The sequence below is a fragment of the Trachurus trachurus genome (assembly GCF_905171665.1).
Source record: "Trachurus trachurus genome assembly, chromosome: 22".
NCBI lineage: Eukaryota > Metazoa > Chordata > Actinopteri > Carangiformes > Carangidae > Trachurus > Trachurus trachurus.
Window position 1 is genome coordinate 25381657 of NC_139907.1, and position 24678 is coordinate 25406334.

At 44.6% G+C, this 24678-nt stretch overlaps 2 protein-coding genes across 2 annotated transcripts in view; one reads left to right on the forward strand and one right to left on the reverse strand.

Annotated features, from left to right (window-relative positions):
- LOC311005269 (cysteine-rich motor neuron 1 protein) overlaps window positions 1–15516 on the forward strand; it is a gene marked incomplete at its 5' end in the record, with an annotated part of 31028 nt that extends 15512 nt beyond the window's left edge. Inside the window, 10 exons of the mRNA XM_083997626.1 lie at window positions 379–582; window positions 1458–1586; window positions 2535–2688; window positions 6088–6209; window positions 7421–7639; window positions 8821–9036; window positions 10720–10941; window positions 11711–11833; window positions 12292–12470; window positions 12897–15516. Of these exons, the coding sequence (XP_083853752.1) occupies window positions 379–582; window positions 1458–1586; window positions 2535–2688; window positions 6088–6209; window positions 7421–7639; window positions 8821–9036; window positions 10720–10941; window positions 11711–11833; window positions 12292–12470; window positions 12897–13085 (1757 nt within the window). The 3' untranslated portion in view covers window positions 13086–15516. The remainder of the gene's footprint in view (window positions 1–378; window positions 583–1457; window positions 1587–2534; window positions 2689–6087; window positions 6210–7420; window positions 7640–8820; window positions 9037–10719; window positions 10942–11710; window positions 11834–12291; window positions 12471–12896) is intronic.
- A 629-nt stretch (window positions 15517–16145) lies between these two features.
- Window positions 16146–24678, reverse strand: part of eif2ak4 (eukaryotic translation initiation factor 2 alpha kinase 4) — a 28898-nt gene continuing 20365 nt past the window's right edge. Inside the window, exons 32-39 of the mRNA XM_083998408.1 lie at window positions 23651–23737; window positions 23015–23124; window positions 22865–22923; window positions 22388–22491; window positions 20908–20976; window positions 19905–19949; window positions 18808–18923; window positions 16146–16543 (exon numbers count right to left, since the gene is read on the reverse strand). Coding sequence (XP_083854534.1) covers window positions 16486–16543; window positions 18808–18923; window positions 19905–19949; window positions 20908–20976; window positions 22388–22491; window positions 22865–22923; window positions 23015–23124; window positions 23651–23737 — 648 coding nt within the window. The 3' untranslated portion in view covers window positions 16146–16485. The remainder of the gene's footprint in view (window positions 16544–18807; window positions 18924–19904; window positions 19950–20907; window positions 20977–22387; window positions 22492–22864; window positions 22924–23014; window positions 23125–23650; window positions 23738–24678) is intronic.

Consider the following 24678-nt stretch of genomic DNA (forward strand, 5'->3'; position numbering starts at 1 on the left):
TACCCCGAATCTCATTCCGTCTCATTTCGGCTTTAATCCCTACATATGTTGTTGCAGAGTCAAGAGCCGCTCCCCACTTCCAAATGTAAATAAGTCGTCCCAATTCAAACACGTTTCGCTCTCTCGGCTCTTGGTGACAAGCCAGTCTCAGTATCATGTTAGCTCCTTCACGGAGTATCCTACTTCCTTCAGCTCTGTTCTCACTCGGTCTCCTGTGAGCTCAATTACAGTAGATGAAGGTGTGTGTGTGTGTGTATATACATTGGACTGTAGCTTTGGGTTGAAGGATTCGTGATAGCCAAACCAAACTATACATATGACTGTGTCTCACTTTGTTCCGTCACCCATAACACCGTATGTCTGCGTCTCTCCTCTCAGATGTGGAGCTGCTGTCGATGGACAGCACGAAGGCCAGCTGCTGGGTGAATAACAAGCTCAGAGCTCACGAGGAGCAGTGGAAAGAGGACGACTGCACCTTCTGCCAGTGTGTGGATGGAGAGCCCCACTGCACGGCCATGGCCTGCAAACAGAGCTGCCAAAACCCTGTCAAGATCCCCGGAGAGTGCTGCCCTTTCTGCGAAGGTATGAGGAGTCGTGTCTGTCGGTGTTCAAACCTTACACTTTTACATTCATCACATCTAATATATCGGTGGTATCTGTATGAACATTAGCCCGCATACCACATGTAGGAGGCTCCAGCAGCTCTGCTACAGAGGCCGTGTCGCCATGGGCTCATTAAAGAGGAGGCCACAGAGCATTCTTCAAGCTGCAGGGTTCTTTGTGTTCCTTTATTACCCTTGCCCGCCAAAATGAGACCCACCTGTGTGTGTGTGTGTGTGTGTGTGTGTGTGAGGCTGCGGTGTACTTTTAACACAGGAGGCTGCATAATTGAAGTGGATCCTTTTTTTGTGAGCGTAATTAGTAACGGCTCGTTGGGCTGCTCCTCCCACCGAACGTGGCGAGAGACGTTTGACGGGAATAGCTATAGTGTGTGTGCGTGTGTGTGTGTACTTGTTTATCGTGGTTTCTCAATAAAGCTGGCCCCGATTCAAGAGGGTCCGGGTAGCGCCACAGTCTGACTCCAGTCCAGGGGGACACTGTGTTAATCCCAGAGCTAACACATGAGAGACATTCAACTTATTAATGGGAAACAGTTCCACACAATAACCCAGAGACGTACAGTACAGTATAATCCCCCCCCCCTCACAGTGCGACCCACCCTGGGGTAATTGCTCTACATTTATCTTTAATCACTGTTTATTCCAAAATAAGAGCAGTGTAAATAAGTAGCTATTACAGTTGGCACAAACAGCATAGGAGAGGTATTACACCTGCGGGGATCTTAGCATAAACCAGGAAGAATTCATAACGGGATCATTTGTTCTTTGCATGAGAGCCACAGTAGTCAAAGTCTGTAACAAAGTTCTCACCCTCCATCTCCTCTTTTTGTTCACCAGAGCCTTCTTATGAGACCGTTAGCCCCATGCTTTGTCCTCCCCTGGAAAACTGCTCGCTCTCAGGGAACGAATGCCCCTACGGCTTCCAGCAAGACAAAAATGGATGTCTGCTCTGCCAGTGTCTCAACAGTAAGTTGACTTCCTCACTCCATGTTGGACCTAAAGGGTTAAAAGGATATTTCAACATTTTGGCAAATTTGCCTATTGCCATAATCCCTATAGTTTTCGGAGGAGATTCGTTACCTTTAATTGTCGTTGCAAGCTGTTTTTAGATCAGCAGGGCGGAGACGCGAGCTGCACAGCATTTCCATGTTTCCCTCATCAAACTAAATACACAATCCAGCAACTCCAAAACGCACTAGTAGACAAGTTGTGACCTTCACATTCGCCATCCTATGAAATATTCATGTATAATTATGTAGCATTACGACACATGAAGTAAATACTCAGAACTACTTGATTTTGAAATCACTCCACCAAGCAGCTGTGTCTGAAATGTAGTTCTGGCTATGCATTTGCCTCTAAAACAACTTTGTCTCGTAACATTACATTATTATTTCATAGCGTGGGGAATGTGCGGGTCACAACTTGTCCACAAGAGTGTTTTGGAGTTGTTGGATTGTGTTAGTTTGATGAGGAAAACGTGGATATATACCGTGCAGCTCACGTCTCTGCCCCGCCAATCTAAAAACAGCTTGCGCCGACAATTAAAGGTAATGAACCTACTCCTAAAACTATAGGGATTATGGCAATGGGTGAATTTGCCAAAATGTTGAAATATCCCTTTAACGTTTCAGGGAGGAGCGAACATGATACATTTCCTTTGACTTGCTGATTCTTGCATCAAAGCGCTGGACGTCCAGCATTGCATTTACCTGTTTACTTAAGCTGTAAAGAAAACTTTGGTTTTGACATGTTCATATTCATCACCACATATTTGCATCCATGGCTACAGTCTTTGCAAAGTTCCCTGTCGCAGGAATGTTCCCGCGAGCAGCCCCATAGCAACTCATGCCTTCTGCCTTTTGATGGATTGTTGTGCCCATGATCAGATGACCTCTCCCTCAACTCTTCCAGATGACTCCTGCCCCGAACTGGGAAAATACTGCTCCCTGCAATGCCCGATGGGATACGAGAGGGACGATTTTGGCTGTGAGGTGTGCGAGTGCAGCATCCCCATGCCCAAGTGCAGACCTCTGACCTGCACTAAGACCTGCCCCTATGGATATGTGTGAGTACACCCACTGACCTCTCATGTCATGTGTAGCTGCGCTCATCCGTCATCTGTTTGTCAGCCTGTTTTAAAGGCATCTGTGGCTGCGAGTGACATAACATGCACACACTTGAAGCAGCTACACACTTTGCTCTCTTACATACTCATAGGACAGAAAACCTTAAGGGATATTTCAAAATTTTTGCAAATTCACCTATTGCCATAATCCCTATAGTCTTAGCAGTAGGTGCATTAACTTTAATTGTCAGTGCAAGCTTTTTTGAGATCGGTGGGGCAGACGGCGCACAGTATTTCCATGTCTCCCTCATCGAACTCATCAAATACACAATCCAACAACTCCAAAACACTCTCATGGGCAAGTTGAATGTGAATGTTAATGGAACATTACGAGACAGAGTCGTTTTCGAGGTAAATACGTAACCGGAACTACATTCTCATCATACGTTATACGTTATTTGCTCATAGTGTGGTGAATGTGCAGGTCTCAACTTGTCCACTAGAGCGTTTTGAGGTTGTTGGATTGTGTTTTTAGTTTGATGAGGGAAATGTGGAAATCCCATGCAGCTTGCGTCTCTGCCCTGCCGATCTCAAAACAACTTGCACCGACAATTAAAGGTTATTAATCTACTCCTAAAACTATAGGGATAATGGCAATAGGCGAATTTTCCAAAAATGTTGAAATATCCATTTAAGCAGATGGTAAAGTTCTGAAGAATAAAGTAAGAATGATCATTTTCATACTGAACAATGTACAATGTGGAACAGATTCCATAAAGTCATTTTGCCCCAGTTACCACCTGCATTTAATTTTCTATGGTTTCATAAGTACAATGCAGCAAGAAGTTCAATATGTATATTATCATGTGGTGCTCAGGGGCCAGTGTCTGTTAGTCATGTTCATTTGGAAACACTACAGGCCATTACAACAGTAGTTTGGCATGCATGATCAAAGGGCCCACCTTGGTGGTCAGTCCCAGGTCTCTGCAGGTTTGTGTTTGAGTAATTCCCTTTGCGGTCCACACTGGCCTCTGAGCCCCCGCCCCCCCCCCACCCCTGCAACTCCTAATCCCATTTAACCCAATCAAACATCTGGAAGCGCTCTCTACTGGGATGTTTGGTCCCCAGGCACCACTCTCGTTTCATAAATCATCACCCCCATCTCAAAACAACGATCAAAAACACATCACGACAAAAGCGGCCTTTATGAAACGTGTACAGTTTGGGATTCTTCTGGTATCTCAGCCGTGCTCTCTGGAGCCACAGCTCAAGACGAGCCAGAGGAGGAGGAGGAGCAGGGAGAGGAGCAGAGAGGAGAGGAGAACCTTGTGGGGAAAAGAGGAGCAGGAAGTTCTGGCTTTATCCTTCATAAGCAGCTGTTTAAGTCCACCCTCAGAAGTCTGAAATCCTCTGAGAGCTTGCCAGCCTCCCAATGCAGATCTGTGTCCTCACACAGGAACCCTGCATGCAGCCACCACAAAGAAACAAAAGGCACAAAGGATCACTGTGTTTATACTGGTTGTATTGATGACATCCTGTGAGCACTGTAATGTACATAGTCAGAACTGAAGGTGCAGGGACCGTGTAGAGAATGTGTAGCTATTGTACTGAACCCCCACCCCCCCCTCTTGTTTTAAGAGTCCAGATGAAGGACGCTCTCAGGATGGCTCTTATAAGGGAAGTTGTTTTTTTATGGAACATCAGTGTGTTTTCCGTCCTCCATAACTCAAAAACCATCATCCCGACCACATGGGTCATGAATGGCATTCTTCTGGCCATCACGGTTGTGGCACACTGGAAATTGTGCCGAGCCAGCAGTCCCAGGGCCAGGGGCCCCAGCGCCTCCCCAAGCCCCTCTATCCCCCTGGAGCCCAGAGCGCTGCTTGGCATTCCACACACCATCTTTAAACAAAGCCTTGCTGTAAGGTCGCAGCTCTTCTCTGTCTCTGTATTTGTACAGTGAGGCACTGGCCAACCCTCACAATGTTGTTTCAAAAGCTGTTATTGCTGTTTCAGCATAGATAGGGAGCTCCGTCTGCTGAGCCCGACGTGCTCTGTCCACTTTATGAGACACAGCGCCGCTCATGGGGTCGAGGGCTTCTTTTATTTATGTCGCCCTGGAAGATGAAGATTAATGGGGTAATTACCGAGGCCAAATGAGACCACTGCCTCATTAAGTAGGTATCATCACTTACCTGGAGGGAGAAACGGGGAGAGGGAGAGGATGAATCAGTGAGGGAGGAAGAAAGAGGGGGTAGAGCAGAAGAGTAGTATAGATACAGGTCATTCTTTCATCTGGTTTGGACAGTTTATCAACCTGCAGGTTATCCATGTTTTATGAGACAGATAATTGGATCCAACTGGTCTATTTCCAGCCTCTGCTGCCCTTTGTACCACTCTCCCCTCTCTGTATGTGAGGATATCCCTTTAACCCTGCTCCTTCTCAGGTTTCTTCTCTCATTTAAGATTTTCCTTTTTGTTTTCTTTACAAATCAGCCATCGACTGATACATAAACATCAGAAGACACTATCTATCTCTCTCCCCTCGTGCTTCTCCCCAATCAGCATGCCTTCATTGGCTCTTATCTGGCCCCTGCTCTTGTGTGCTTTTATATGTCCGCCAAAGGCTTTCGGAGCAGTAGGGATGGCAGCAGGGAGAATTGAAAGCATCTGAATTGGCTTTAGATTTCTCCGTTTGGAGTTTTCTGGGTTGGTATGATGTGCAAACCGCAGGGATCTCACGTGTTGGCCTTTTTATTTGGCCCTCTTCAAAGGCAGCTAATATAGAGAGAGGGAAAGCAGGTCCAGATGCTGATTATGCCAGACTTGAGCATCTGGGTCTCTGTATCACAACACCATGTTGCTCCACAGACGTCTCTTCCATCTCGCAGCTTTAAAGGGGACACAGAGTATATTATGGAAATATTGCTTTTTGAAGGCTCTTTAACATAATTATATTTGGGTGTTTGTTTTGCCTTTTGGCCCCCAAAATGTGAGAATTGACAAGAAAATCTGTAATTTTCAGGCTCTCTAGGTTGAAATCCATGTGGTTTTATGAGCTGTTCCCTCAGTCCCTACCTGAGACCGGTAGAAGGGGCGGGGGAAACAGTGGTTCATCTGCATTTAAAGGGGCAGGCACTGAAACCAGTCGTTCTGAACAGGGCTGTTTTGAGAGGATGAAAAGAGCTGTGATGTTTGGGATCCTTGGGGTATTTTGACCAAAGCATGTCACAGACATGTCTTTAAGACACCTGGGAATTATTTTAATGTGTGGAAAAGGGGCATAATATGTCTCCTTTAAGCTCTGTTCGCCTGCTGCTGCCGCTTTGACTTTCTAACATGCTTTTCACATCCCTGAGTTCAACGTGCGTCATCACGTGTGTGTTTGTGGCTCCGCAGGAGGAACAAACACGGCTGCGAGATGTGCCGATGCGTCAAGTGTCCCCCCTTCACCTGCGACAAGCACTGCAGCGAGGGCTACCGACAGAACAGGAAGGGCTGCTCCATCTGCATGTGCAAAGGTAACAAAAAAAAAAAAAAAGCCAGCCTCTCTGTGCAGCCTGAGGTCAAACGCTTGGTTGTCATTACATTTTTCTCATGTGTATTCATTCATGGTCTCCTGAGAATGAGCCCTGCTTATTGTTGCAAGCTCTTGACCTTTCATGTACCACCACCAGACCATAACGCACATTCATAGATTATCGTGACATTTACTGAATACGCTCCCCAAAGGATAAACCTTATCACAATATACTCGAGCAGTTTAAAGGGCAGAGGATGGAGGATGGAGATTGTTGAATTTCTGCCACTGAGCCACAGCTTTGATTTCCTGTGACCTTTTTGCTGCTCCGCCACAGAGACTTTTATGTTTGCTTGCTTGGGTTTTTGTCTGTGTTTAGTTTTTTTTAGTTTTTTATCCAGGGTCAGTCTGTGCAGCTCTAATTAGATTCCCTCAACCCTCAAGTTTAAAGCAAGTATGCAGATGCCCATATTTATGCCCCGCCACATTTCATGTGATGTGTTTATTCTGCCAGTTTTTTTGCTGGATTATAAATATTTCACTCTCAAATATACCAGTGGCTTTTCGTGTATGGTGGGGTGATCAGTGCAGCTGGTGCCTCATCTCCAGAGACACACAACACAGCAGCACCGCCTGTAAATAAACCACTGTTTACCTGATTTTGAAACTCTTGGATCAGTCTCTTTACAGACTCCTAAAATATTAAAGCACAGGAAACTTTTTTGGTAAGCAAGTTATTTTAGTGTGTTTGTATTTTTGAAAGATTTAAATAGAAAAGAGAAGGCACCTAAACTGTGCAGCATTGTTCTCTACAGCCATGCTGAGTTTAACACACAGTTACAGGCAACTTGGTCTCGACATAAGTTGGATGTGTCCCCAGCTACAGCCTTTTTTAGTTTTTTTGTCAATTGAGAGGAAAACATGGGGAAATGATTAAGGTTTATTTGTGGTTGGAGCATAAATTCATTATTGGGAAATAAATATACAATAAGGGAAGATCAAATATTTCTAACAGCTGGATATTCGAGTACATGGAACCATAACCACCGAGCTCTCACTTCAGCCTCTAATGAAACTGGACCGAGGACAATAACACTGACCCTTCTCACTGTAAATTTCAGATGTGCTCAATGAAATTTCCACAGCAGGCTTCTGTTCCTTTTCTCAGTCCCAATGCAGTAATGTCTGTGCTTTTCATGTCTGCGTCTCCAGAGAGCGGCCATGTCCCCAGCACCACCGCCCCAGCACCGACGCCCAACTACTGCCTCACCTCCAACGGGCACCGATACGAGGAGGGCGACGGCTGGCACGACGGCTGCCGCGACTGCTACTGCCACTCTGGACGGGAGATGTGCGTCCTCATTTCATGTCCCGTGCCCAGCTGCTCCCATCCGCTGGTCAGGCCCGACCACTGCTGTCCTACATGTGAAGGTATGTGTCTGCAACTTCAACCTGACGTCTTCCATCTCCGGGGATTAAAGGATGATTTCTGGTTATGAGTGTTATTATGAAGTTAAGTATGTGAATACAGTGACATACAGAGTCACAGAGAGTCTGTGAGACACTAGACAGTCAGGCAGGCTTTAGAGAGCTAACATAACCTCAATCCAAACTAAAGGTTTTATGGCTCCTCTGCTGACCATACATGTCAGAGTTACTCACTCACTGATTTCTTGTGCAATGGGGGATTTTGGCATCATAATGGCTTTCACTGACTGTTATGGCTTCATAACAGCAAACCTGCTGTGCTCCCTGATCTCAGCCTTTACACCTTTTGAGACAGTGTTGTCATAACCAATAAAAACGGCATCCAAAACAAGAGGAAAAAACCCTTTTTTCTAATAAATTCTACCATCGGTAGAAGGTCAATTTGAATTCAAGAGGCGAGCATCACGTCAAAACAAGCCACGTCATTCAGCAGATCCTATTGTTTAGATTAAAACAGCGCTCTTCAGAATTGGATGCAGTTCGGTCACTTGGATGCGCGCACACAACATCTGGCACGACACGGTACACGGTTACCCAAGCAACTCATTTGGCTGCGGATCATTCGCTGGCCACTTCACCTTGCAAACACACACACACAGTCTCTGTCTGTTCCTCTAAAAATGGAAGGCACACTGATCCACACCCACACCTTTTTATCCACAGTCCCTCCAACTCATGCGGGATATTTATGGAGGAGTGACTCAGTTGGCTGTTTAAATATTTAGGAGTGAAAGAATGTCTACAACTTTCAGAAGCTACACACACTTTGCAGTCATGGAGGGGGGGAGGGGGGCGGGGGGGGGGACAACAGGCTTTAAGTCTTTGCAGATGTCCGCTGCCCTGCTGGACAGAGCTGTTTTCTAATACATTAGTGTCAAAACAACAACTTGGACACCGCCCCAGGCTTCTCTTAAATGGACATGATGCGTCTCCATCCTCATCCCAGTAATCGATCACTGTGTTTATTCTCTGAAGATCTGTTTTCCTTCATTGTCGAACATGTTTTGCTCCGAGCTGAATGAACGAATGTTTGTTTGTCACTGAAATCAGAATGCAATGTGAACTTTATAGCAGAACACACATGATCGTTTCCTTCCCGCCCTTCTCCCTCTTCTGTACCGTAGACGAGTCAGGCAGCGGTCAGCCAGAGGGGATGGACATGGTGGTGTGCAGGGCACCTGGGGGGGAGTTCTACGTGGAGGGAGAGACCTGGAACCTGGACGAGTGCACGCGCTGTACCTGCAGGAAAGGACGTGTGCTGTGCGACACAGAAGTGTGTCCCCCGGCTCTGTGCCAGACACCAATCAGGAACAAGGACACCTGTTGTCACATATGCCAAGGTAAGATAAGAATGAGCCATGTTTTTTTTTGGGGGGGGGGGGGTATTTTGGAAAGAATGGGTCTAATCATTTCAGGCTAACGAAGGGGTTGTCAGAAGGAGACGTATAAAGTTGTTTTAATGTGCTATCAGCATGTGGCTTTGGAAGGTCTTGCATGTTGCACTCTGTCGGGCAGTTTTATGTCAGGCACACAGGCTCATAAAGAAACCAGCCAAGACCGGTTGGGTTTACATAGTGATCCTCCAGGCAGGCAGCAGCAGCACATGTGGACTGCTTTCACCCAGCGGCCCACACCAGAGGTTCATCCAGCTCTAACTTTTTGCAGGAAAGGCAAGAATGTAACTAATCTGGCTGCATCTGTGCCCGCGCTGATGGATATGGGAATACACTCTGACACAAACGTCAAAGGCAGACACAAAACCACACGCATATTTTATTTAGAACTGCACCCAAACACTCGCTCTCATCTCTCTCTCTCTCATACACTTAACAACAACATATCCCAAGCACTCCCAAGCATGAGGCCCACAAAATCAGCAATGCATGACTGCGCCTGAGAGCTGCTTCTTGGGAATGCCGGCAGGCCTTATCGCTGCATCTCCCCTGACAAAAGCAGATTGTCAGAGGCCGGCCTTTGATATATGTATGGGCCTGGTCACCAGGAATGTGGAAATAAGACACATCTCACTGACAGGGCCCTGTGATGTATGGGGTACAGTAGGGTAGGGGGGGTGTGCACATGCTAATTAAGTCTTTGGTCATGAGAAAGGCCATAGATCTCAGGCCTGCGTGGATCTGATGGGAGAGGAAGATAAGGCCTGAGGCTGGTCTGACATCTGCTATATGGAGGCACTTGTGTTTGTGTTTAACATACAGTAAAGCATCTTATCTGTAAAGAGCCAAGTTACATTTATGGATTGAGATGTTATATAGCAGGGTTGAATGCAGGAGGCCTCTCCGCGCAGTTAGGCGCAAGTCAGACTGAATTAGGTTTTTCACTCGATATTAAACTATATTGCTAACTTTACACTACATTGAAAAGAAGCTGGAACACAGCTAAATGTCTCATCTTAAAGAGATAGTTCAACATTTTGGCAAATTGGCCCATTGCCATAATCCCTATAGTCATAGCAGTAGGTTCATTACATTTACTTTTCAGTGCATGTTGTGTTTCGATCAGCGGGGCAGAGATACAAGCTGCTCAGCTAACGCTACGGAGGCATATAATATTTCCAGCTTTCCCTCATCAAATACACAACCCAACAACTCCAAAACGCTTTTGTGGACAAGCTGTGACCTGCACATTCACCACACTATGAAATAATAATGGAACGTTACGAGACAGAGTCAAATGCATAACCGAAACTTCATGTCAGACACGACTGCTGGGCGGGGTGATTTAAAAAGCAAGTAGTTCTTCTGAGTATTTGCTTCATGTGTCGTAATGTTACATAATTATACGCCGATGAGGGAAACGTGGAAATACCGTGCAGCTCGCGTCTCTGCCCCTCCGATCTAAAAACAGCTTGCACCGACAATTATAGTTAATGAACCTACTCCTAAAACTGTAGGGATTATGGCAATAGGCGAATTTGGCAAAATGTTGAACTATCCCTTTAACATTTGAACTATCCCTTTAACATTTCACCATTAACCCTGTTTTCTGTGTGTGTGCTGCCACAGAGGAGACGCTGAGCCCCTTGCTGCCAGTCAACAACAGCCAGCAGGAGTACTGTATAACCAGCGATGGCGACGTGCTGCTGGCCGGAGACTCCTGGAAGGCGAACGCCTGCACCAGCTGCACCTGCAACAACGGCACCATTCAGTGTTTCTCCCAGCGCTGTCCGGCTGCCAACTGCAGGGTGCCCGTCTTACGCAAGGGCCAGTGCTGCCCACACTGTCTCGGTGAGTATTTCGGTGCGTCTCAGCAAATAAGAGAGCCGCCCTGTGCCAAAGTTTGCCTGTGTAGACCGGAGTGTTACAACACTAAAAATACATGAAAAAGTGAGTGTGCAGCTTATATTGGAAACTAAAATGTGGTTTGTGTGACGGCTCCACTCCACAGCAACTGTCAAAGCTGTGCAAAGCGACCCGTTCTCATTCTTTCTTACCAGCGGTCGGAGGCCAATCCTGACGCTGGGAAAGTTCTAATTCATAATGCTACATGTCAAAAAAAAAAAGGAGGGAGTAACTGAGAAAATGCCTGAACGTGTGTGTATGTGTTTGTTCATTAGACCTAGCCACTCCGGCGCTACATGGGCAAACACAACCATTCGTAACAACATTCCATGTGACATACACACACACACACGGCCGACTCAGAGTGAAAACATTCCTCGAGCATCCGCACATTCACACGTGTTTCCTGTCCCCGGCTGAATCGGCCCACAACACTCTCTCTGTGGCGGCACAGGAAGGCAAAGCTCCATGTCAGCTTTTCCTATAGAGGAAAACGGCGGCATAGGCTCCCATTGTTCACGCTGACATGAAGCCGTTTCCCCGGGCCCTTTTGTTTTTGTTATTTCCCCAGTGGAAAACAGAATTTTTTTTTTTTTTTTTTTTTTGACGTAATGCCTTCACACGGTTCTTGTAAACACGGCTTATCAATTGAGAGTTCATACAGTAACTCACAGTGAGATGTGTTGTAACTGATCCTGAACCCTGTCTTTAACAGAAATCACCACCTCGGTGCCGGTCATGGTGTCGACCAGCGCCGCCAGGACGACGGTCACGGCTACATCGGAGAGCGCGGCCTGGGTCACCACGGTCACTGTGCCGCCCATCATCGCCGAGACAGGTACCCGCTAATGGGCCATCCCTCCACACAGATACACAGCTAATGTCTTCATTACTCATCTCCCATTCTCTTTCACACACTGCCTATTAGTAACCCCATCCTAGTTATTTGGCATCATGGTTGTACTCTTCCTGCCAATCCTTGTGAGTGTTTATACTAACGCAGGGGGGGAGGGGGGTGTTTGGAATGCCTCAATAAATCAGTGAGATATAAACTAACTGAAACAATAATGATAAATGGACGTTGGCTAAACATGAGCTGTGTTGGATCCTCCAGCATTAATGTTTCATTGTTGAGCTGCCTGCTTAAACAAAGAAACAAGCTGTTTTGAATTTAGATTTGATACACTGGCAGGAAATAATAACGACAGTATTGGAAATGTGGACTGATGGGAAGTGTTCTGCGCTGGGATGGAGCTCCAATATAAAAAAAAAAAAAATGCTGTCTGCTTCCCACAGATGAGCCAGGTTTGGGTGAGAATTACCCCAGCCAAACAGAGATGGCGCTCATCTACCAATCAGCCGCCTGGATCCTGGCAGGTCTCCTCCTGGCCATCATCATCTTCCTCATCGTGGCGTTACTGATCAACAAGAAGAAGAAGTGGGTGCAGATGTCCTGCTACAGCGCACCAAAGAAGGTGAGAAGCACTGGGATAAAAAAGGTGCTAAATTATGCAGACTGCCTCTTATAAATAGCAGCGGGTGCAGCGTTGGGGTGTGTGTGTGTGTGTTGGTGTGTGTGTGGGTGGGTGGGTCAGGGAGAGTTTTTGCTTGATCCTCCACCTTCTGCCACAGTCGGTGCTAAACCTGTCATGACAGCAGGATTAATGCAGTTTTCCTTTGCCCTGCACTTTCAGCTGGAACAAGGTCACGTCTGTCACGTAATCTCCAAATCTACCATGAAATGAGATTACAGTAGGGACTGTCTTCACAAGTATTACTTTAACGAGAGAAGGCTCATTTGAGATAGATTAGCCAGCTTTTCACGAGCTTCTTTCTGACTACCTTGTCACCGGTTCAAACAAATTCCCTAACTTCGTTTTTTTCCCTTTCCCCCTCATCAGACGGTGATCCTGAAGAAGCACGTCAACAAGAACTCGGTGGTCTACATGGAGCCCTCCAAGGAGAACAAGTTTCAGAACGTGAAGAACGACTGCGGCATCATCCACTTCTCCCCGGACATGGGCTCCCCCTGCGCGGACAAGATGACCATCCCCAGGGCCAAGCTGAGTCACAACTGGACGTCGCGCTAGAAGCCGCGCCAGCCGGGACTCTGCAGCTCGGAGCTGTCCGGCGCCTCCCACTCTCTCTTAACTGCTGTATCCGACGTGATTTCACGTGTCCGCGCGCAAACCGGGCGCCGCCACGTTCCCACCATTTTTTTTTTCTTTTGACAGTAAAAACCCGAGGACGCTCCACGAGAGACAAATCAAGCGCCCTCGGTTTCTTTCATCATGTGTCCATATTCTTCTGTGTTTGGACCTTTTTTTTGTTTTCTTTTTGGGCAGAGTGAGACGTCGGGAGGTGGATGGACGGGGTGGACATGTAAAAGGACACGGCCACTCTGGGGCTCTGCTTTAAAAACAGAGAAGGAGGCAGCCAGAGAGGCTCCTCTTGTCAGAATCAGACTTTGACTGTGAACATTGTAATATTGTTGCTTAGCGTTGCCTCCGTTTGAAACTGGAACTCGGAGGCAGTAAGAGGAGCATAAAAAGCTTTAGGAGAGGAGTCTGGGGCTGAGTGCAGCAGTGCTTCGTGGATGTAATTATCATCATCATCAGCAGCAGCAGCAGCAGCAGGGAGGCCAAAGGAACTGATAATGCAGTTGGATCAAATGGAGTTCAGCAGCCAAATCAAGTCAACAGGCTTTATGTTAGACCCCCAGATCCAAACCCCTGCTTTAGAATGTGTGGTTTCCATCTTAGTTTTTGTATATTTCTACAGTATTTGTACTAGTTGTAGTTGTTATCGGCCACCTCTTGTTTTACTTTTATCACGAGTGTCTCCATGGGGCCAGACTGAATCATTTTGAAAACATTCCCCACCTTAAGGATGTCGTGGAAGGACATGCTTCCCGTATAATAACCTTGTTTCTACCTTCAGATGACCCGAGTCATTCCATCCATACAACAAACCACAATTTGTACGAAACGCAAAACGTTAAAATCTCTCTCTATCACCGGTCGGCGATCCGGCAGCCAAACGTCTTCGACTCTCCACTCAGCCTCATCTGACCCGGGCTCCTCCAGGAGGAACCGGCCCATGTCAGTTGTAATTCATCATCTCAGAAATCGCAGTGGAGTCGAAGCGGAGCGATACTCATCCAGGATGAATGTCATTTTATTGACAGTAGACGAGAGAAGACGGCGCCAGATGCTTCATCTGGACCGGTGAGGAATGGCTTTGATATCACGCCATGCCTCACTTCTTAACTTCATTCACAGCTCTGTGTGTGCGCGTGTGTGTGTGCGTGTGTGTGTGTTAGGTGGAGCTACTGTTCACACCGAATGTTAGTGATGGTTAGTTATTCTTTTTTTTTTTAAAGCCTTAATTCTATAGCCTTAATGCTTTTTTCTTTGTTATCTTGTGTTCTTTCTAATAACTGTGTTAGCCCATATCAACAAATACAAAACAGTAATTTATTCACCCATTATTAAGATGAACAGATAATGCTGTACAGAGCCGCTGATGGTTCTCATCAGCTCTTCATATACTGGTGACTTGTGTGATGTGGGGAGGTGAGCGTTCAAGGGGAGCCTGTTTGTAACTGTACATAATGGTACACATTACAACATCAGAGCATGTTAAAGAGACGTAGCACTTTTTCTTTGGAGCCAGTGTTTTTTAGAAAGCCCACTGCAGGATTCTTGAAGGGATAAAGGCCCTAATCAGGGATTTGATAGGCATATTAAGCACACCACTTAAACCACTCAAGTGAACACGCTGTTGCAGCTACAGGCTCCGTACCAATCTGATCAGTATGGAGGAGGATGGAATCTGAGCAGCATTACGAAACAGTTTTCATAGGAGAAAGAAGAAAAAAAAGGTTTTGGATCGGAGTTCTCAATCCATTGCCAATTTCTCGATACAAAGACCATTCTAATGCCAAAATTGGTTGGAGACCAATTAATATTGAAGTGTTTTAGTAACAGTAGATTTGTGTCTGTCTGAATCATGACCATGTGCTTTAAAATGAAGAGGTGACTGTAAAAGCTTACGCAATTCTTTGTTCTTCTATGTGTTTAAAAAAAAAAGTAGTTTAAATTAGTAGAACAGAAGAGTACCTTATTTATTTTTTCACATAGCTTTATTTATTAATACTAAACTATAGTTTGAGATTTTTTTTTTTTCTTTTTTGAAAAATGAACTTTTGGTAGCCAAAGCTGCTGTACATTGTAGACCATTTACCATTTCTATCTGCTATATTCTATACAACCTTATTTATTTCACTGTTGCAGACTTTGTAAATATGTTTCCTAGATGATGAACTGTAACATTTACACTTATTTTGAAAAATAAATGTGTGAACCAAAGAGGCCGCTGTGGATTTCAATGATACTGAAACTTGGGTGGGAGCATAGTGGGAGCATAAAGTCCCCTAAAGTGCTGTGATGTCATCCAACGTGGTATCTGTTAGTGGTTTTTTTACTTCACCCACAGATTTGCAGACTCATGCACATCTGGTTCTGAACTCCTGCTCCAAATGGGAATTTGTCTTCTCTTAGTTCCTTTGAATGTGATCGTTTTCTCCTGCTTACCATGGCTGCTCTCTTATCTCAGTAGCACAAGCAGATGTGTTTAGTGTTGGTGGCTTGTTTCTGAGGAAGAGGGGGGGTCCTTTGAGATTTAAGCACTAGCGAAGAGCAAGTAGACCTCTCATCCATCCGACGGGCTAATAAAACGCCGGAAAACGTAAAGACAACCAGCCAAAGCTGGAAACCTGGATAATCCTCAGCGCAGACTGCACCATTGTTTTGACTTGTCCATCAAAGCTGGCTCATAAACTTCAAGGTGAGGAAGTTCCTCCACAAGGATCAATTAAGCAAACAGGAGAGTCGGTTCCCAGACCCTGAAAATGTAAAATCCTGCAATTCAAAGCCTCTGGCCTTCTGAAAACAATAACTGAAGTACGAGTATGAGCTGAAATAAGGAGATCATGATTTTATATGGATATGGATATGGTTGTAAGCTATGTATATTGTCCAGACCATTAATCACCAGGAAACCTCAAAATGAAAACAGCTGTGTTCTCACAGAAGTAGATATAAAGCACACATCACTTCACAGCGTGTGGGAAACATTGATTTATTCTGACTGTCCATCTTGTTGCTAATTAGAAATGTAAAACTATTGTATTCATGACACATAGTCTTCAGTAAAAAGCCCTTTCTCTTTCAAAAACCACAAGTCTATTAAGGCAAAGTCCGGTAAACCTCTACTTCTGTTTTAAGGAACTCGGATTGGAGCTTGGGGAAAGTTATGGAGTTCTGGTTGAATAGTTACCATTCAACATGATTAGAAAAAAAGTCTTTGGGGCTCACTCTTTCCACATGGAAAAGATATGAACTGATCAGTCTTCAAGAAGATTCAGTAGGTCCATGGATGGAGAAGCTCTCCGAGAGGATACAGAGCTGGTTGTGTCCACCTTGGTTCTCAAAGCAGGATCTTGTAGTAGTCGTCCCTGTAGCTGTACAGGACCACCACAGCCATCCTGCAAGAGGACATCCGTCATGTTAAAGGTTTAAAACATAGAAAAACACATACACTGTGGAGGGTTTCCAAATAGAACATCTCAGTCATGTTACCGTGTCAAGAAAAAAGTAAAACTTGCATAGAAATAAACATTACCTAAATACTGAAATGGAAAATCTATCTTACATCTTCTTTATGGTCACAATCACTCCATGTATTTCTATAGATTACTTAATTATAACATAATATAAATTACAATTTAATGGTCATTAGTTCATAATTAAAGTGCAGTTACTTAGTGGAGCCCCAAGTAATGTCACTTAGTCATCATCGCAGTGTCATGATTTCAGTTTGTTTTGGTTCATGTCCAAATACCTGCAAAGCTAATGACATCAATCAGCCACAGTTGAGCTTATACTGTAAGATTTTAAACATAGGAAACTGGAGTAATTACTACACATGTGTTAGCATGCAGTGTTAGCATTTAGTTAAACTGGGGCATCACATCCACGTTTGAAAGTTCTGATATACAAACCAATAAAAACAAAGACAAAATCTATGTGGACATTGTTGCCCTGTGTTACTGAATGTGAACTCAAAAAATATGAGGTTCTACTCTCAACACAACCTTCTCTAACCATACAAATTGTTAATTTCCCACTGCAGTTTGAGCTGAAGAGAAAGTGAAGTGACCGTGAAGCCTTGGGGCCATGATTAGTTCCTGGTCTTCTGCAGCCAGGTGACTTCAGCTCACTCACTCATCTGGCCTCAGTCGGCCTTGCCCCACATTCGACGAAAACAACCAAACAAACATTAACTGTCACACTAAATGTTTCCATTGTTGCCTCCATAATGCTTGTTTATTGGTTAAGAACCCCCTCCCACCTCCCCATCCCCTCCTCTCCTCTTTCAATGGCAAATCTAACACACAGCAGAGACAGGAAATAAAAACCAACTGTTCTGCAGAGGGAGATGGGACAGCAAAGAGCGAGGCTTTGACTCTTTTTTGTTTTGTTTGTTTTGTTACCATCTCATTCATGAAAGAAAACCCGTTGAATCCCTGGTAGGTTGGCTCTCTATGGGCATTCAATGGCATCTTAACACGAGAAGCTCAAACACTGAGGATTTAGTTTGGGATTTGAAAAAAAAACATTTCAATAGGAAGCTTGGGAATATGAAGCGCTCCATCCACAACCACATGAGTGGAAGACGTTAACCCCCCCCCCCAGTGCTGCAATCTTGGTGTCAATCAAACTTGGGTGTTAAGACACAGACATCAGAAGACCAAACAAGGAAAATCCTTCTCAAGATTTCACCTCAGGAAATAGGATCAGCTGAGGATTTAATGTTCTGCAAGGCGGTAGTTATCCGTCTAACAGCTCTCTTTGAAGGGCTGACTGTCACTGTTACACCTGGAGTGTGTGGGCTTGGTGGGAGCACTGGAGTGGCAGCAGCCCATAAAAGGAGGTTTACCCCTAAGTGGTCTTTAATGTATTCTGCTGTTTGCTTCGGGTTTCATTTGAATAAAAATAACAAAGTGAGAAGTGGAAGGAAATGTGGCAGTGAGCGGAGAGACGAGGCTGTGGGTGTCTGGCTCGTCTTCCACCAGGGCTCCTGCTGAGACGAGACGTCTCATGAGCATTTGTTCAGAAAATGTCTGTACCGGATCAAGTTCCTGTTTTTTCTTCACTTATGGGGGGCGCAGTTAAATTAAAAACATTCGACGCTGACACAGAGAAAGTGAAAAAGTGAAGCTTTCACTTTTGGGTCTTCCCACAATTTTTAACAGTCTGATTTGTTCCAGATTTATTCAAGTGTTCTTAGGTATCAAAATCATTTCTGTCATTCGTTAAAATCCAGAAATGTCCCAAGAACCATCAGATAAATTGGCACAAATTGTTGTATGAACGTTCGTGGCCCCCAGACAGTGAATCCTGCAGACTTTGTGCCAGTGTTGAACAAAATGTCTTGACAGCTTTTGGATGGACTGCGATCACATTTGATCCAGTCACGTTCCTCACAGCTGTAATAACTTTGGCAATGAAGTTTCAATCTACCCTAAATACTTAGATCGTGCCTGAACATCATCACTGTGAGCCTGTTAGCATGTGGATGTTAGCAATTAGCTGCGTGCACCGCTGCACAGCCTCACAGAACCACAGACTCTTCAGTTTCATCCTCACTAGATTCTAGATTGCCACGCTGGCTCGTCTTAGCAAGATCACTTCATGTGCACAAATGTCACTACACGCAAACATCTCCAGATCAAAGATGCCAACTCACTTTTTCACAATTTTGAATTGGTGGATTTCATCACAGATGGATTTCAGGTAGCGCTGCTTTGGGAGACGAGACAGCAGAGTCTTCACGCTGCTGTTGAACTGCTCTTCATTGTCAAACTGAAAAAACAGAGAGAGAAAAAGAGCAGAGGTTAACACACAACACGGTGCGTACAAGCAAAGTGACAAAATGCTGCAAAAACACATCGAACTCAGTGACATTGAACAAAGCCTGGTGCAGTTGTTTTTTTTACTGTCAGAAATAGTGGCGACTGTCCAACGACACGCCTCTGGAGCCGTCGTTTTCTACACGTCTGCTCCCACTTCAGAATCACAAAGGCAGAATGCGTTTTGTAAGAATGAATGGAGTTCTTCATCCGCAGCCTCAGAGTATATTTTTGCATGTCAAGTGTAGCAGAGCAGCGAAGCTACAAAGCTACAGTGGCTTTCTACATTTCCTTAGCTCCTTGTGTGACTCGGGGTAATTTAGCCATATCTAAAACAGGCCTTTCCTGCACGCCTGGCTCTACACACTGTGTATTGTCGTGTGTTTTCTACACCAAATGTGTTTTCTTTGACACATGTGCTTTGAGGCGCTGACTATATAGGTGGCCCATTCATTTATAGAGTGGAGGCTTTTGCTTATATAACACCAGTGTTAAAAGCGTTTTCTTCATGTTTCTTAGCACAGCATAATTAAAGTCTTCTTTTAACCCTACGTTGAAGGGAACCCGGGTTTTTATGAGTGTAGTTTGGTCAGGAGTTTGGAATGTGAATATTAACACCCTCTTAAGTGTGAGTTTTTGTAAAGCGTATTGCATGTCTGTTGCGTATGTGAGCCTTGTTAAAGGAGTGGAACGCATTGACCCTCCAGCAGGTCTCCCTGGCTGCCAGAAAAAGGCCGGGGTGTTCCCTCACACCGCTCCTCGTCGGACAGGACTGTACGGAAGGAGACGGGATCCCCTCTTCCTGTCTGGAACCCTGACCTCTATTGGCCGTTCTTTCCACTTCCTCCTGCTCCCTCCCCACCCTGCGTTACAATGCAGCTTTTTTTATTAACTCTGCAGCGTTCTTGATGAAGCCAACGGGGGGGGCACCGACCTCCAGAGACAGGAAGTTGATCAGCGTTTCCTTCGGCAGGTCCACCTGTGGGATGGTAAAGAACGCAACAAAACAAGCAAGGTTACGCTCGGAACACAATGGAGGCTTATCTCCCACTGCAACCGTTAACACAAACTGTACAGAACAACAAAGGTGTCACGCTTTTTGACAGGAGGAGGCCACGTAACGGCCGAGCAAGGCATTCATGACCAAACTAAAAATACCAACTGTTCAACAGGTTGTGTAATTCTTTCAACACAAGATAATCCAGACCACTCTGGCATCAGAAAATTACTCATAATTCAGATTTCACAATGCTCTCTCTGGGCTTGAAAGCACTCCATGTCCCTTTTCCAGGAAGGGACTAATGACCCCCTGGGTTTATCATTGGAAAATGAATACTGTTGTGTTCCAGTGTGACTGATGGACGTGCAGGCTCATGACGAGTGCTGACATGCATCGGCTAAGAGTTACAGCTCAGCGTAAGTGCCTACTGGAATCAAGGTGATTATGGTTGTTATGGTTCAATAACTCATATTCACTGTTGTGTCGCTGATTGGTTCCAGAGCCACGACAGGAATGACACATGTATTTGGAAAATGCTGCAAATGTGGTAAATAGGACACGTAGAGATGATTTACACTGAGATTATCTGGCCATAAATCTACAGCGGTACCACAAATAAACTCAATATGGCAGCCATTTACATCCCCTGAAATGACACGCTGGCTGCCTTCTGTTCAGTGTTCATTGTTCTGGAGCCAGCAGAGTAGATTCGCAGCCATCTTACCTCCAGCTGGGGATTTTAGCGCAATGCGAATAACTATAAAAGGGCTGCTCCCAGTGATGTTTACTGTTTTAGCTATCAAAAGCTTTTTTTTTCCTCGCTGTGTGATTTCACACATGAATTCAAGAGATAAGGTGGGCGAGCTAAAATAAAAAAAAGGGGGGGTGGGGGGATGGGATTGGGAGGGATAAAGGGGTAAACAAACAAATGACTTACCGCCAGAACCTCAATGTCATTGCTCTTGTTCTGCAAATTGCTACCAAGATTCTTTAATCTGGTTTGGATCTGGAAAAGAGAGATTCGGAGCAGAACAAAGGGAAAGGGTGGGAAATAATCAAAATTGTTCCCATGATCAAAAAAAAACAGCAAGGCAAAAGAAAAAAACATCTTTACATGCTTTTTATAAGCAAACAACTGGCCTGGCCTCAAGTTTACAGGCACCACATTCTTTATGGCCAACGCAACAATGTTTAGGCCTGACACGCACAGACACATGAAGAAGAAGGAAAGACGGTCACACAGAGAATACTGCCATGCAGAGAGATTACAGAATACAGTACTGGAGACCACTCAGGGACTGTAATCCATGATATATAGAGTAGAGCACAGGTATAACAGGGCGACCTTTCTTTATATACAAAAATAAACACGAAACAACTTCGGCTTCAAGTCAGTTTTCACTTTTCAGGCCTGAGTGAAGCTCAGTAAAATTCCGTTTTTATAAAATGTTTGAAAGAAACGTTTGAGCAAGTAGATATGAAGACTGCAGTGTTGTCTGAATGGCCAGGTAAGATAAAGATGAGTAAGGTTAAAGGGATAGTTTAACATTTTGGCAAATTGGCCCATTGCCATAATCCCTATATTTTTAGGAGTAGGTTTGTTACCTTTAATTGTCGGTGCAAGCTATCTTTAGAACGGCGGAGCAGAGCCGCGAGCTGATCAGAGCTAGGGAAGCCAGGAGGCTAATGGATTTCTTCGTTTCCCTCATCAAACTCATCAAATACACAATCCCACAACTCCAAAACGGTCTGGTGGACAAGATGTGACCTGCACATTCACCACGCTATGAGATAATAACGGAACGTTACGAGACTGAGTTGTTTTCAAAGGGAAATTCATGCAAAAATGCTGATGTGCATTCCCGTTGGAGGCAGTTTGCCTTGAAAACAACTCTGTCTCGTAACGTTCTGTTATTATCTCATAGCGTGGTGAATGTGCAGGTCACAACTTGTCCATCAGAGCGTTTTGGAGTTGGATTGTGTATTTGATGATGAAAGTACTTTTGACTTTGATTCTGACTTGACTTTGATGAGGGAAACCAAGAAATCCCATGAGCCTCCGTAGCGTAGCTCTGAGCAGCTCACGGCTCTGCTCCGCCGTTCTAAAAACAGCTTGCACCGAGAATTAAAGGTAACGAATCTACTCCTAAAACTGTAGGGGTTATGGCAATGGGCCAATTTGTCAAAATGTTAAACTATCCCTTTCAGGACGATGGTTGGAATGATGCATTGACTTTCTAATGTTAGGATATGAAGAGCACTGAGTGTCCTCACAGCTACAGTATACAAAGACCAACATGTGTTGTGTATGTATGTGTGTGTGTGTGTGTGTGTGTGTGTGTGTGTGTGTGTGTGTGTGTGTGTGTGTGTGTGTGTGTGTGTGTGTGTGTGTGTGTGTGTGTGTGTCCATCGCAAACCTGAGTCTCGTAGCGCCGTCTAGCACTGGAGGAAACCTTCTCTGGGCTGATGACGTTCACATTCATGTTCATGGTGCCACTGCTTCCGTGCTGCTCCGAGGAGCCTGGAGACAAAACCAGATGTTCATTCTCACTTTTTTTTTAAACCAGAAGACTTTTTTTTTTTACATTTCCAGTATCTACCACTTAACCACAGCTCTCAGTCAGGACCACAATGACAACTGATCATCTGTGTTTCACTTCTGTTTGTTGCTTCCTGTGTTTGTGCAGTTTTCTTCATTTATTCATCAGTCGGCATAACAAAGGTCTAAAGGTCAAGGTTCTGATGCAATACTAGGATCAGTGTTGTTGTGAGTTCTCTGCTCCATGCAGAACAGAGGGAGGACTGTTTTCATGCAACACTAAGGACTTGGGGTTACAAACGATACAGCATACAGGAGCTGACTGTAAACAGGAAGATGGGGCTGAGTACGGTACCTGTGGTGCTGAGCTGTGATGCTTTGGGGTTCTGAAGAGACATGCCTTCAGAGATTTCTCTGCAGGAGCACAAGGACAACTTTTATTAGAGCGTCGTCTTCACATCATTCACAGTCATCAGAGCGGCACGTTCCACCAAAACCTCTGTACCTGTTTCTCTCCTCGCAGAATTTGGTCCGACATTTCTGAATGATGTGGTCCGCCAAGTCCGTCTCAGGAATCCTTTTCTCCGACTGTCTGTCCTTCTCAAAGGATTTTACCTGAGGACAAAGAATGAAATGTCAACCTTTTTCATAATTCCCTCTTATCAAACAGCAATCTGCAATGATATCAACAGAAAACTTGTATTTTAAACCTCAGGGTTCCTACACAACATAATTTCCAGACTTCCCGGTAAAAAAATTCAAATTATTTGTAATATTTGAGTAAATAGACGTGGATAATATAAAAAAGCATGCAATTTATCATTTGTTTTCATTATTCTGAATGAGGTATGCCATTATGTAACCAAATAATTTCCTGGAGATTGTAGTTAGGTATAATAGCGCATACAAAATAATTAACCCAAATAACTTCAGATGAGACCAAACCCAGATAAATATTAAAATAAAGATATTTCCATACAATAGTTTCCATTTTCCATACTTTTCCAGACGTGGAAATGTATAAAATCAAATTCCATACTTTTCCATACTTTCCATACTTGCATAGGAACCCTGAAACCTGGTCTGTTGCTGCAAATTAGACTTTTCTGAACTGTATTGAACAATACTGGTGCTGGTTTACCTTCACATAGTTTCCCTCCTTGTCTGACACCAGAGCCATGCAGGTGATGCCAGCCAGCCTACAGTGGTCCAACAACGTCTCCTGAGACTGAACACACAAAATGACAAATTGAACACACACACACAGTGTTGGTTTAAAGGGGCTTTTTGTACGTTTTCTCTGCAGCTAAACATATAGTTCCCTGTCAGGAGCAGATGATGGTGATTGATGCTTGAAGAACTTCAGTCATTGTTCTGTTTACAAGACAAGAGGTTATATAACTCCCTCTGAGCAGAGCTACATCTTCAGGGCAGACTGGAGGCCACAGTGAGTCACTATCAGAAAGTGAGGAGACAGGCTGGGGCTAGCAGGTTAGCATGCTAACTTCAGCAGAGGAACAATGTGATAGAAAGTGGGGTTAACATTGCTGTTGTTTTCCACCACTGTAGACAGCTATTGGCGAGTAAGAGAAGGAAGCTGATGCTAAACAGCTGTTGTTACTGCTGATGCTGGTGAAGTAGTAATAGTGAAACTTACAAATATCTCATTCAAAACACGTGACTCAGCAGAACCAGGGGTTATTTTTGAACATATAGAGGACTCTTCATATCTACACACACGAACCATTGACTGCTGCTAGAATCCTGCTGCATACTGTAGGTTTAGGAGGAGCTCGACTTTTGAGAACTGCAAACTGCTGATAGTTTGTTGCCCTCTTACAAGTTTCACAGTGTTTTTCCATTAAATAAATTATATGTTGACTCGAGAAATATGTTGACTCGAGAAAATCCTTTGTAATTACACCAAATAAATAAAGAGTCACACATGCTCATAGACTGCAGTTAGGTGCAAGCAGGCACTGAATAGAAATAAACACAGGCTGCTAACAGCAACCAACAAAGTCCATTCACACATTGGCAATATAATACAGGCACATTTCAATAAACTAGAACATGATGGATGTGCCACCATGATAGTGCAGCTACTGAACCAGAGACCATTTAAAGGCTCGGGAGTTAATCAGCTGATTAGAGTGTGACACCATTAGG